Source organism: Myxocyprinus asiaticus, chromosome 3 (assembly GCF_019703515.2).
Source record: "Myxocyprinus asiaticus isolate MX2 ecotype Aquarium Trade chromosome 3, UBuf_Myxa_2, whole genome shotgun sequence".
NCBI lineage: Eukaryota > Metazoa > Chordata > Actinopteri > Cypriniformes > Catostomidae > Myxocyprinus > Myxocyprinus asiaticus.
Genome location: NC_059346.1, coordinates 500524 through 515602, shown reverse-complemented (window position 1 = coordinate 515602; position 15079 = coordinate 500524). Strand labels below are relative to the sequence as shown.

Below are 15079 nucleotides of genomic sequence, written 5' to 3'. Positions count from 1 at the left end.
GTGCTCATACATTACTATCAGAAAAGTGTTAACTGAATCAAACGACATCTTAACCTTGTGTTAACATCTCTCCTGCGGCTGCATGTCACACAGAGACATGATCGTTTGTGATTTCATGTGTTTGTCTGTTTGGGCCCCCCCAACTTCTGCTATATCTGATACTTGGCAAATAAGTAACGCCTTTATTGTTCAAAGCTTTAAAGTTCTAATGTTCATAGTTCTAAAGTTCTTAATTTCTAATATTATCAAATTTGTAGTTCTAAAGTTTAACAATTCTAAAGTTCATTGTTCTAAAGGTCTAAAGTTCAAAAATGCTAAAGTTCATAGTTCTAAAGTACTTAAGTTCTAAAATTCTACAATTCTAGAGTTTGTAGTTCTAAAGTTCAAAGTTCTCAGTCTAAAGTTCAAAAAAAGGTTCATAGTTCTAAAGTTTTCACATTGTAAAATTCATACTGTAGTTCTAAAGATCTACAATTCTAAAGTTCATAGTTCTAATGTTGTAAAATTCTAAAGTTCATAGTTCTAACGTTCTAAAATTCTAAAGTTCATAGTTCTAACGTTCTAAAATTCTAAAGTTCATAGTTCTAATGTTGTAAAATTCTAAAGTTCATAGTTCTAACACTCGTAGTTCTGAAGTTGTTATACATTTCAAAAATTTTAGTTCATAGTCCTAAAGTTCTTAAATTCTAAAATTCTCAAATTCATAGTTCTAAAGTTTAACAATTCTAAAGTTTAAAGTTCTCAATGTCAAAAGTTCTAAAATTGTTAGTTTATAGTTTTAAAGTTCATTGTTCATAGTTCTATAATTTAAAAAATCTAAAGTTCATAGTTCTAAAGTTCTAAATATTAAAAATTCTAAAATTCAGAGTTCAAAAGTTCTGAAGATCTAAAGTTCTAAAATTCTAAAGTTCTAATGTTCATAGTTTAAAGTTCTTAAATTCTAAATTTCAAAAGTTCTAAAATTCTAAAGTTCATAGTTCTAAAGTTCTAAGGCAAAGTCAACACATACGTTTTACTTTTCCCAATGTTTTTCAAAGTATGTGGAACCAGAGCGTGTTACATTTTTGGTGGAGCAAAATGCCATTCCAGTGTGATGAGAGGTGTAAACGTTGCTAAACTAATGTTTATTAAGTTAAATCATATTTATTTGTATAACTCTTTTTACAATACACAGAAATGTGTTATCAAATGAAAAACACAGTGGGAACAAAGCCTTAAATTCTAAAGTTCAAAGTTCCAATATTTTAATGTTCCAAAGTTCCAAGCTTCCAAAAATGTAAATTAAATCAATTGAATGTGGTGCTCTCGTGTCTTGTTTTCCACACAGTAATATTTGCTTCATCTTCTTATTTCTTCCCACTAAACTCTCAGACATTTGAGAACATTTCTGCATCCATCCGGAGAGAGTGGAGCGCTCACTGAGAGTTTGTGTGTAGAGAGAGAGAGCGACGCTGTTTGTCGTTTAATCTGTGAGAAGACGACTTACTCAGCATGATTAATAGAACGCTCAGCAGCTTTGAGCTGACACGCTGTTTAATGCAAGCGTGAAGAGATGAGCAGAGAGAGGGATTTTGTTTTACGCCTCATGTGAGTCTAAAGCAGATGGTGGATTCACACTTCTGACTGTTGATGGAGGCACTCTAATACCAGAACTACATTGACTTCCTCACACACACACACACACACACACACACACACACACACACACACACACAGACGTCTATGTCAACACAAGAGATCGTTCAGTGACACACAGTAAAACAATCTGTCCTCAGCTGCTTTAATTGTTCAAAATTCACAATGTTAATGTGTTCTTTATTATGTTGGCTTGACAACATGTTATTCTACAGATCTGTTAGATCTGTTTTTTCTAATATCCCTAAACCAGTACCTGAATTATCAAATGGTAGCTCATCCCAGAGCTTTCAAGCTACATCTGCCAAACTTGGCACAGACCTTCCGGCTGTTCTTACTCGGGCCGCTGCGTCTTTTCTAACAGATCGGAAATTCAGACAGCGGATGATCAAAACTGAAAAACTCATAGGATTACATTGATGGAATGTATAATCTTCAAACTTTTAAAACTGATGTTGGATCGACAAAGCTTTGTCTGAAAGTTTAAACTAAAGTTGATCTAGTTTGCATGAATGTGGCTATCATTATAACCAAGTAACTGGACTGTACTGCAGTTTAAAGACGAAACACAGCAACTTCAACACTGAAACTAAAAATGGCTTTATAGTTTGCTGGTATAGCACTGGTCTTCTCTCTCCCCCTCTTCTCCGTGCCCTGCGCCCCCTGTATTGTTTACTTTTCAGAGAGAATTCCACTCACTCACATGAAACGGCCGAGTTTTCAGGGTCATTTACACCCAAAGAGTGTTTGTCTTTGGTGATGGGGGTCTTTGTCTGGCTCCACTCACTGACCTCATAAAAACCCAACAAACCCCCGACGAGTCCCTCAACACGCATCAAACTTCTGCCATTTCTACACTCTTTAAAACTCATTTCACATATAACACACAACACATTATACACGACACACTTGACTGAATTAATAAACCTTTTGATCTAAAGGCTTCAAATTAGTTTTATAGACAAATATAAATTGTGCATAATTATGAATTATGAATGAATACAAAAAATGTTGCTATTATTCTAACATTTAGAAAATTGTCTGTAGGTGTGTCTAAACTTAACTGGTAGTGTATATGACTTTTTTCAGCACTTTCTCTTCACTGTTGTCTGTTTTGTTTTATTTCTTCTAATCAGAATTCCAGTTTAAAATCACAGAATGCACAGATCAGTTACCTCCCCAAAATCACACCGAGATTAATTTATTCAGCCATCATATCAACTCTATTTCAGAAATGTGTAGAATCTGTGACTCGTCATGTGTGTCGTGTGTGTCATGTGTGTGTGTGTGTGTGTGTTTACAGTTTCTACATTAGTTTTGAAGTCAGTTGAAAAACCGCAAACGTCCAATGGCACGCTGCCACATACGGATTCATTTCATATGTGGTTCAGAGGTTATCCGCACATATTTTCCACCACAGAGACGTTTAACATGAAGATTTTCAGTGGCAGAGCACAAACCCAAGCCATCGCATTCATTCTTTCAGTTTAAGTCTCATCTTCAGATGTTTAATGTGTTCTTTACACTCACACTGTCAGGACTTTGTGTATGTGTGAAATTGGGAAATACTATACTTCATGTAAAACTACTTTAAACAACCTTTTCTCATTCTTCTATAATTATTAGAAATGTTGCTTTATAAGATCATTAAATACATGAATGCATAGAGTATTTAAAAAGCATTTAGCATCTAAATATTATAAATAAACCCGACAGGTGTTTATTTTGGGATAATAACCTGCTGACTGCTCATTATCCTGCTTATTACAAGGTTTCTTACCAAATAAATAAACAAATAGACATTGATTTGCCTTGAGATTGCTGTTATGTGAAAAGAAAGAGACTGCAGAGTTCCATCTCGGGTCTGTGTCAAAGTTTTGTTGGTTTCTTTGGTGAAAATGACCGTCTGCTCATTATCCAGCTTATTACATAACTACTTGCCAAATAAATAAATTAAATGACATTAAATATTGATTTCAATTGACATAATTTTATTATATTGCAAAGTGATACGAGAAGTAGGAAAGATGATTCGCAATACACGGATGACTGGTTGATTTAATCCCTGAATGTGCAGATGTTACTCAGAAATTATATATACTGTATTTATTTTGTTTGACATCTTAAGATTAAAGAATGGCAGGTTTGGTTCGATTAAAACGTGATTTTATGTGATTGCTCTGTTAGCGCGGTTCATTTGAACAAGTGTGAACGCTGCCATCCGAACCTTGGTGCGCACCAAACAAACGGACTGACACCGCCTGAATAGTGGGTCTCAGTCCGCTTCCAAACGAACTCTAATGCAGTTCGATTGATATATGAACGCAGCATGGACCAAAGACGTCTAAACGGACCAATAACAGGAAGTAATTTGCCTTTAATACTGACCTCAAGCATACCTGGTTCTTCTCATCATAGAAGCTATGTTGCCCATTACAGTTCGGTACAGGCGTCAGAACCGCCGTCAGCCGTCCTTGCAGAATATCTTCATTTGTGTGTGCAACGGAGGAATTCCTGCCACTGTTTGACTCCTTTACACATATTAGCTCTTCGTTTGTTCTCAGCTGGTAAAAATACCACCATATATACATATATAAATATAACGAGCACATCACCCAGCAGCCAGCATTGTTTTGGATGTAAAAAGAGATTTTTACTTGTTTTTGCACAGGTATTTGATTAGTGTCTGATATCACACGAATAATGTTAAGAGCATTAGCTGCTGTTGAATATCCCTCAGCGGTTTGTAATCGTCAGGTAAAACAGTGCAGGTCTGTCAGTTCACCCATCCTGAAATATTGCTGCCTTCATGTGCTATCAGACCTACTTCCCACTTCTGAAGTGTTAATTACGAGTACGTCTCATTCAAGTGCTTTGTTGTCGGAAAGAACAGGAAACATGGACGACGCCAGGTTCATTCATTCATATTTTCTGAGGAACTTTTACTTTGACAGCATAATACATTACTCAGTTAGCTTGCTGACGATAATGGAATTTTGGTCAAATACGAGCTATTTACACTGTGTAAAAATGTACAAAATGCATCAAATGGTTGCTTATATACATAAATGAATATGACCGACAACGAGTTAACAATTAGCTGTATTTAGAAAAATGCCTGTTTATAAAACAAAACCTGTCATTCACTACAGAAACAGCACTCTCCTCCACCGTGTTGAGAGTTTACGACTCCTCCCATCTCAGAAACTCAGGTATCAACTAGAATTCCGAGTTTCCCACTTGAACTTCCAACTTCGCTGGGTCATTCATGTGTTCAGAACTCGTAATTACGATATTTCCAGGTGGGCCGGATGAAGCTGTCAATCAAAGTGCAACCACTCTCCTTTGTGTCTGACATTGATTTTGTCAGACAGCATATAAATGTTTGTCCTGTGTTGAACACTAAAGGAAACGCTAGAGAGAGAATCAGTGGCTATGTTAACATGCACGCTCATAATGCGATTAAGGCAATACTGCGATTAAACTGTTTCTCATGTAAACAGAATACTGCGATTATGCTTATAATCAGAGTAATGATAATCGCAGTAAGATATGTGGAGTACTCCTATTTTAAACGCTTTATACTGGCATGTAAATGCTTTAATCGCATTTCTTCCACACTGACCAAAGCGCCAGTGCTGCAGACGGATCATGTTCCACTCAAGCACGGGTTCGAAAACATCATGAAACAGAAGAAGCTGCACTTACTTCTCGGCTTCATGTGAAACGGCAGTTTCTCGCACTGTTTTCCAGCAGTGGTGCTCCCCAATCTACAGCACCACGGCAAAAACAAACATATTTTCCCGAGTTATGCATGTCCGTTTGCAGTCTGAATTGAATGTTGGGGAGATAAAAAGGACATATGCCGCAAAATAATGGGTAGGAAACACATCTTTAAAATGAATTGTGCTCGTGGGCGAAACACAACATCTTGAGGTGGGGGAAAAAATCGTTTCAGCGATGCATCGCGATTCATACTCAAACAATTCTGAATTGATTCTCAAAAGAATCAGAATCGATTCTGAGTTCAGTTGAGCAGTGGCGCGCGCCAAAGACAGATGTAGAAACAAAGACGTGAGTTAAGTGCATACACTAAAGTCAAGTGCACAAACACGACTGTTTGCAGACCATCTGAATCAAACACATGACAGTTTGTGCCCAAATGAAACTATGATCCCTAAATTATATCTCAAACCTACGCACATAGCAACGGGAGAGTTTATGCGTGATAAGAAGCCAACAAACAACATGGAAGACGAGCTCACACCCATTATTGCACTGATTTGCACACAGTGGTGGAAAACACAGAAGAAAATAACGACGAGGCAGCGGTTCGGGAGATGTTGGTGATGTTAATTCTGTTTTTTTTCCGATTCCTTTCTCTACTTTTGCGTGCTCTCCATTTCATTGGCTTTTGCTTTATTGCCGGTCATTGCCAGTGCACAAACCTGATGATAAAGGTTTAAAATCCATCGTGCAATGGAACAGTGCATACGAGACGATTGATACATTTCTGAAGCAACAACTGCACTATTTAAACCGCTGTACTATCACCTGTGCAGGTGAGGAGAAGCTGACAGCTGCATTCTCATAGAAGCAGATATATCTCTCATCCTGGATCAGCAACTTCCAGTGTGGTTAAATAATTAAAATGAATAACATGGCATAGATTAATTTTAAATAAGAATTAAATACTATTAAATGATTTACAATGCTTAAACAAAAATAAAAAATAATAATATAATCAGTTGAGTATTTCAATATTTTTTTCCTTGAGCTTTTAAGATATTTTTTTATAAGGTTCTAAAGAAAGGAACTGGAAATCTGAGATACTCTTTTAAACTATAGAACCGTTTATTTAATCTTGTGGATGTTCCATGTTTTGTTCACAGCTCACACTGAATGTAAAAGGCCAGTTTATGTAATGTGACTCATTCTGACTTTTTAAAATAGCTGTTAAATAAAAAGCTGAAAGGGAAAAATTTGAGTAAAAAATTAATTTTGAAGAAACTGAAAAAAGAAAGAAATTGAAGGACAAGATGCATTGTGATGCATCGAGAATCATTTTATTATTCTAATCGTTACCCTTTGAATCGTAATCGAATCATGAGGCCAGTGAAGATTCACACCTCTAACAACATCCACCGCGTGTATTCCGATTCACACACAAATGACTCTTATGAACGGATTAATTTTAGTGAATCAAAACAGACAGAGCAACCAGTGTAATCCGATAAACAAATGACTCTTCTTATGAACCGATTCTTTTTAATGAATCAAAACAGACAGAGCAACCAGTGTAATCCGATAAACAAATGACTCTTCTTATGAACCGATTCTTTTTAATGAATCAAAACAGACAGAGCAACCAGTGTAATCTGATAAACAAATGACTCTTCTTATGAACCGATTCTTTTTAATGAATCAAAACAGACAGAGCAACCAGTGTAATCCGATAAACAAATGACTCTTCTTATGAACCGATTCTTTTTAATGAATCAAAACAGACAGAGCAACCAGTGTAATCCGATAAACAAATGACTCTTCTTATGAACCGATTCTTTTTAATGAATCAAAACAGACAGAGCAACCAGTGTAATCTGATAAACAAATGACTCTTCTTATGAACCGATTCTTTTTAGTGAATCAAAACAGACAGAGCAACCAGTGTATGACTCTTCTTATGAACCGATTCTTTTTAGTGAATCAAAACAGACAGCGCATCCAGAGTAGTCGACAATGACTACTTATGAACCATTTTTTTAATAAACCATTCAAAAAGACTCACTGACTAATTTCCCTTATGCCAAACTGTATTTAAAGAGACATATTTGCAACAAGATGTTTTTTGTAGTATTATTTTATTAAAATTTATTAAAAAAGCATTAAAACATTTCTCAGCAATAATCAGAGCAATGGCAAGTAGCATGTAAACGGGATTGAAGCGGTTTGCCCAAATCATGTAAACATCTTAATCTAATTATTGCAGTAATCAGAGTATTGGTGTACATACTGTTAACGTAACCAGTGTTTCCTGTAGACTATAGAGTGAATGTAAACGGTGTGTCAGAGGGGCCCCACAATTTCCACACATATATGGACTTTGCAGTATTTTGACCAACAGGAAGAGTACGACTCACTGACATGGAAAGTAACAAACCACAATTTTCTGTTTTATGTGATGTTTAGGAGTCGGTACATCTGATATTGGATATAGTGGTCGACAGATATGGGTTTTTTAATGGCTGATGCTGATATCCAGAGAGAAGGGTCAATAGTCAGATATATCACACAATTTAATAAAGTAATAACATATACAAAAAATAGCTTTTTTATTTATTTATTTTTATTATCTTATATTCAACACTATATTTACTCAAAGAATTTCACACAAAACTTTAACCCTTTAAGCTTGCATGGAAAAAAAATATAATTGTCAAAATATTAGTAACTACAGTCTTGATCAACACATAATAGGTATCATTTGAAAGCTCAGAAGCTCTACTTTCCAATGCATGTACACATTATGACCAAAACTGAACAAGTGCTTTGAAATCTGCTGATTAATCAGAAGTGTTCTGTTTTGATAATTAAAAAAAATATATTAATTGCACTGTACATATTATTGCAGAACAGTAAAAACACCAAACTGATCAAATATCTATGTGTCACATGTTGTTGGAAAGTTGTCAAAGAGTAGAATACAATCAGCCTTTTTACTCATAGACAAAAATATAGCGAGTAATAGCTAAGTATTTGTCTTTGACAATTATTATGTTGGTGTTGCCTATATGCCGCATTTTCAATTATATCTTCACAAAAAAATAAAACGAACATAATAAATCATATCATTACTTAGAGGAGGTGATTATCTTTCAAACGAGTCCACACACAAGATAATCAGATGTATAGATCATTAGATAATCCACATGAAGCACAATGTTACATATGACCACCAGGAGATGGTGCCAAATACATGACACAGACTCAATGATGACTCAAATGACACAGAATGAAACTCATTCTGTGAAATCTCATTACTAAAATCATGTCTGCATGCTATGCAAACCTTTAGTCATTGTTTAGTCATATATATATACATACACCAACATTTTGGCTTCATAACGATACCAGCCCTGGTACCTTGGTATCAATACTAACTTGATACTTAGGCAACAAATAAAAAACCTCAGATTTTTGAGAAAATTATTTGTCTAAAAGAACAGCATAAAGTCTTATGGATACAAATTATACATTTTCTGTTTTAATTTTTCTGGAATCCATGTTAAATGTTTTAATTAAATGTTAAGATCAAATTGTGTTTAATCAAATACATACTGTACAGCTTTAATCAAATGAAAATATAATACTTTAAAATATAATCTTTGAAGTTCTTTGTTTGTGAAGGGTTCGTTATATCAAGTTTCCCACGACTCGTGAGCTGAAATCTCTGAGCTGCAATGGAGAAAGTGTTCATTATAGAGTTCACAGCCGTTTATACACTAAACACACTGATCTGTGGCTCTGCAGATGGATACTAATGGACACACTGCATGAAAATCAAGCATTAGTAGTGTGTGTTGCATATATATATATATATATATATATATACACACACACATATACACACAGTTGTGCTCAAAAGTTTGTATACCCTTGGAGAATTGGTAATATATGTACCATTTTTAAAGAAAACATGAGTGAGCAGGCAAAACACATTTCTTTTATTTCTTATGGTGATTCATATTCAACTGTAGGTTAAAACAGAATGACACAATCATAAAACAAAACATGGCAACAAAGAAAAAAATGAAATGACCCCTGTTCAAAAGTCTGCATACCCTTAGTTCTTAATACTGTGTATTGCCCCCTTTAGCATCAATGACAGTGTGCAGTCTTTTGTAATAGTTGTCTATGAGGCCCCAAATTCTTGCAGGTGGTATAGCTGCCCATTCATCTTGGCAGAATGCCTCCAGGTCATGCAAAGTCTTTGGTCGTCTTGCATGAACCGCACGTTTAAGATCTCCCCAGAGTGGCTCGATTAAGGTCAGGAGACTGTGATGGCCACTCCAGAACCTTCACCTTTTTCTGCTGTAACCACTGGAGGGTCAACTTGGCCTTGTGCTTAGGGTCATTGTCCTGCTGGAAAGTCCAAGAGCGTCCCATGTGCAGCTTTCGTGCAGAAGAATGCAAATTGTCTTGTAACTCGACCATGCAGCTCATATTTGTTCAAGTATCGTCGTATTGTGCTCCTTGAAACAACCACACCGTCTTTTTCCAGAGCAGCCTGTATTTCTCCTGAGGTTACCTGTGGGTTTTTCTTTGTATCCTGAACAATTCTTCTGGCAGTTGTGGCTGAAATCTTTCTTGGTCTACCTGACCTTGGCTTGGTATCAAGAGATCCCTGAATTTTCTACTTCTTAATAAGTGATTGAACAGTACTGACTGGCATTTTCAAGGCTTTGGATATCTTTTTATATCCTTTTCCATCTTTATAAAGGTCCATTACCTTGTTACGCAGGTCTTTTGACAGTTCTTTTCTGCTCCCCATGGCTCAGTATCTAGCCTGCTCAGTGCATCCACGTGAGAGCTAACAAACTCATTGACTATTTATACACAGACACTAATTGCAATTTAAAAAGCCACAGGTGTGGGAAATTAACCTTTAATTGCCATTTAAACCTGTGTGTGTCACCTTGTGTGTCTGTAACAAGGCCAAACATTCAAGGGTGTGTAAACTTTTGATCAGGGCCATTTGGGTGATTTCTGTTATCATTATGATTTAAAAAGGAGCCAAACAACTATGTGATAATTAATGGCTTCATATGATCACTATCCTTAAATAAAAGACAAAAGTTTTTTGCATGATCAGTCATATTTTTTTAAATCAATGCCAAAATTTCACAATTTCTGCCAGGGTGTGCAAACTTTTGAGCACAACTGTATATAGTGTGTTTTAAATTGTAGATAGCAGTTTCTTCTGGTTTCTGTTTAGTCTTCCAATTTTAGTTACTGTTTGCACATAAAGACATTGCAATACATTAGGAAGAATGAAATAACAACAGTGCACACAGTAGTCCAGCAACAACAGACAGTATGTACTCATATCGCCCGTCGTCCTTTTCATTTTCAGCCTTTGGCCATTTCGAGATGATGTCCACAGCGAGACTGGAGCCGAAACTGTCAGCAGGACGTTTTTTAACCCACTCACAGTGTCAGACGGGAATGTTTATGGCTGTTAAATGAACCTTTAATTAGCTTTTAGTGATGCTAGTTGAGTTGGTCTGGAGACATTATCTTAAAGTGATTAAGTAGACACCACAGAAAGTATGTTAAACTGTTTATTGATATAAAGAGCTTCTTATGGACAGCTGCCACCACACACGACAATATGAGTAAAAGCTAAAACGTGGATGAGACTACTCAAAACCCAACTTTTGCAGTCACAAATAAATACAACAGAGAGTGAAAGTGCCTCAGGTGTTTTATTGCTCGGCCAGTTTTTCATGTTTCCTCATGAGTTTGATCACAGTGTTTTCATTTGAAGCTGTATGTCAGTAACATACAGCACTTATACATACTGTTGCAGGTCACTGTGGGAGAATTTTACCACTTCTCTGTGTACATTCACAAATACTGCAGCACGAGTGAATGTAACAGGCTGATGATGATGTCACTGGCATGCAGTATGTTTGTGTTGTTAACTGCTGGGAAAACATCAGACGGATGATGTCATGAGAATGAGGTTAATGCCTTTAACGTCCATCCATTAGCACGTGACTGTGAAGACTGTCCATCACTGCTGACAGACAGGCACCCATCACAGACTGATGTCTGGAGCTCTGCTGAGGAACATCTGCTTGAAGATCTCAGGAGATTACCTTTAAACTTTCACTTACATCTTCTAACCATAGGAATGGTGATAATCTATACATTAAGATGTTAAAATACTTTCTTTTGTCTCAGTGTAATGTTCAGAGTAACTGTCAGTAATCCATTTGTAGTTTGACTTGAAGAGTGTAAACACTGTGACTAACATTTATTTGCTTGTTTGAGCGACCCGATATGTCATCTTCTGGATCATCTATCATTTCAAACTTCAAACTTTCAAGAATCATATTTTCCCACATGAGTCCCAAAGTATAAGGGCCATAAGTAAAAACATCAAACTGATCAAATATCCATGTGTCATATGTTGTTGTAAAGCTTTCAAAGAGTAGAATACAACCAGCCTATTTGTTTTACTCACAGACAAAAATATAGTGAGTAATAGCTAAGTAAATGTCTTTGACAATTAAGTTTGTTTTGCTTATATGCAAATTTGGAGTGGTGGTGGTGTAGTGGACTAAAGCACTGAACTGGTAATCAGAAGGTTGCTGGTTCAATCCCCACAGCCACCACCATTGTGTCCTTGAGCAAGACACTTAACTCCAGGTTGCTCCAGGGGGATTGTCCCTGTAATAAGGGCACTGTAAGTTGCTTTGGATAAAAGTGTCAGCCAAATGTAAATATGCCATGTTTTTGCTTATAACTTCATGATATCAGATATCACATACCATAATTTAGAGGTGATTATCTTTCAAATGAGCCTGCACACAAGATAATCAGATGTATAGATCATTAGATAATCCACATGAAGCACAATGTTACATATGACCACCAGGAGATGGCACCAAATACATGACACAGACTCAATGATGACTCAAATGACACAGAATGAATATATATGTACACACACACACACCCAGTGTGTGTTCTCCAAGGGTATACAAACTTTTGAGCACAACTGTAAGTCGTTTTATTCAGACTGATTTTTGAATCATTTTGACCACTGCAAAATAATAAAATTGATCTAAATATTTGATTATATAATTATTTTTTGCGATGTTTGAAAGGGAATAGAAAGAGTCTAGAGAAAGATGTTGCCGTGTGAAATGTAGTGAAGTAAATCAGTCAACAGAAATATTTATACTTGAGTAAATTACTTCTTAAAAGTTATTAAAAATGTACTTAAGTATAGTAAAAAAGTATCTGTACTTGTACTTGTAGGTGTTCCTCCTAAACTGCATTATCCAGCTCTATCAGCCAGTGAATCACTGTCTGCACTCTCATTGGTAGTCTCTGCATTATGTTGCAGCTCATTTGCATAAAGTCGAACTCTGCTGAACTGTTGCACAACCACCAGTCACTGTCACTCATCTCACCCAAAATTGGCAACTCTAACTGAAATTGAAAGACTTTAGGTGACTTCATTGCTGCTGTTCGCTGTATGTGTGAACACCCCTTAACAGAGTATTTCTGCCGTGTTTTCTCCCTGTCTCATAACGGGTCATTTCCATTACAAAGAAGAATGATTGACTTTCATAGAGCCGCAGTGCTTTGATCTGAACTCACTCTGGATTGTGTGCATTCTTTGGGTCAGCGCTCACATTCACACTCACACAGAGACACAACAGACCGTATATCACAGGAAGAAAGAATTCGTTCAGCTCTGTCTTTCTTCCTTCTCACTTCTTTCTTCTCCCCCCCTCTCTTCTGTGCTGTAATTTAAGGGGCTGAAAGGCTGTTTTTTGTGCTGTTGAAGATGCTTCAGCCAGGAGCAGATGGAGAGAGCGAGAGGGGTTTTGTATTGGGGAGTTTGTGGGCGAGCGGGGTGGCGATAGGCTAATTTAAGCAGCATAAAGCCGATGCGCTTTCAAATGCAGAGCAGCGGCTTTGATGCGCGCGGGATGAAAGCGCGGGGCAGACCGGGGGCTCTTTGTCCTGCATGAGAAGGCATCTGCTGGGCTTTGCCCTCCTCTCCCGGACGAGCCCCCAAAACAATGCCAGACGGGGCCAGAGAGTGTCATCAGCACTCATGAAAAGAGCCCGACGCATGGATGAGTGTGTCTGTGTGTGTGAGAGAGAGAGAGAAAGAGAGAGAACTCTTAAACTCATTTGCAGCTCTGCAATCTCACAGGTGGAGGAAATTTGATTGATTTTCCTGTTGGGAACAAATAAACTTGTTGTATGGATGAGGAGCTGTTGTGAGTGTGTGTGTGTGTGTGTGTGTGTGTGTGTGTGTGTGTGTGTGTATAAACAGCAGAATTTCATGGTGGGCTGCTGAAACAGAAGCAACAGAAGCTTTTGAAGCTGAACTAATTGAGGGAAATGCTGCACAAAGTCTTTGATCTGTGAGACATTTACTCATGCTGCTGTTTGTGTTTCAATCAGACCTTCATTCTGGAATGTAAGAGGGGAAATGGAGCACTTTTGTTTAGTTGTGTGTTTTCAGTTCCAGACATGAATGATCCCTCAAATCATGTGTGTTGTTGAGGAGAGGTGTGCTGTTACTTTAATAACAGATCACACTTACCATTTTCACCTGAAAAAATAAATAAAAAATCATAGACTTATCATCCAGTCAGATCTAGAGTGCAGAATATTATAAAGACTTGAGGGTGCACGACTCTTTTGACTTGGACTCGTAAGCAATCACCCACAACATCCTAGAAACCACCCAGAACACTCAAGCATTGTGGCAGTGAGTTTTGCTTGGGCAAACAGAACTCATTGTCTTGATAATTTTAAAAATATACATACAGTTTTGTATCAAAATATTTTAAATTATCTTTTAAATCAGTTGTGTAACAGGTAAGATCTATTGCTCAAGTTTATTCTGCAACATTCATTTGCATAAAACAGGTGGTGTTTTGGTGTAAATTAGGTAAATTTATGATACTCTTTCATAGTGACTGGCATCAAACAGGTATTGAAAACACCGTAATACAGCGTGTCAGAATAAACACATAGTGTTTATGTATTTTTCAGGTGATTTTTGCTCTGAATCAAACTCTACTGCAGCAGGAAAGTCTCCGGGCTGGAAGTTTACAGGTGCCATACACCACAGAAGATCTCATCAAGCACTACAACTGTGGAGATCTGAACTCCATCATCTTCAACCACGACACCTCACAGGTACTGAACCAACATCTAGAGAGCTTCCTCATCTCTATCACACTGTCACGATGAGATACAGTCTGAAACAAAGACAAACTCAACTTTCCTTTTAAGAGTGAAGGAACATGACAATATGCCATAATTTGACCAGTAGCTCTTCATCTGTCAGTGTGCTTTTGAATATCTGTCAGTGTGCAGTGTGAATAATGTTTTCCACTAGAGTAATTTTTTCCAGTTTTCATTTCCGCAGAACAACTTTTTCAGGTGGAGTAAAGTTTCCAGTAGAATATTTTTTTTCCAGTAATGTTTATCTAGTACAGTATTTTTTTCATAAGAGACGTATTTTTCCAGTTATATTTCCAGAAGAGGAATGTTTTTTGCAATTTGTTCAGTAGAGTAATGTTTTCCAGTGAAGTAATGTTTCTTGTAATGTTTCCAGTAGAGTAATGTTTCTTGTAATGTTTCCAGTAGAGTAATGTTTCTAGTAATGTTTCCAGTAGAGTAA

At 36.8% G+C, this 15079-nt stretch overlaps 1 protein-coding gene across 1 annotated transcript in view; it reads left to right on the top strand.

The window, feature by feature from the left end:
- The window catches only part of LOC127423435 (metalloprotease TIKI1-like), an 82723-nt gene that overhangs the window by 16586 nt on the left and 51058 nt on the right, over positions 1-15079 (top strand). Inside the window, exon 3 of the mRNA XM_051667731.1 lies at positions 14446-14592. Coding sequence (XP_051523691.1) covers positions 14446-14592 — 147 coding nt within the window. The remainder of the gene's footprint in view (positions 1-14445; positions 14593-15079) is intronic.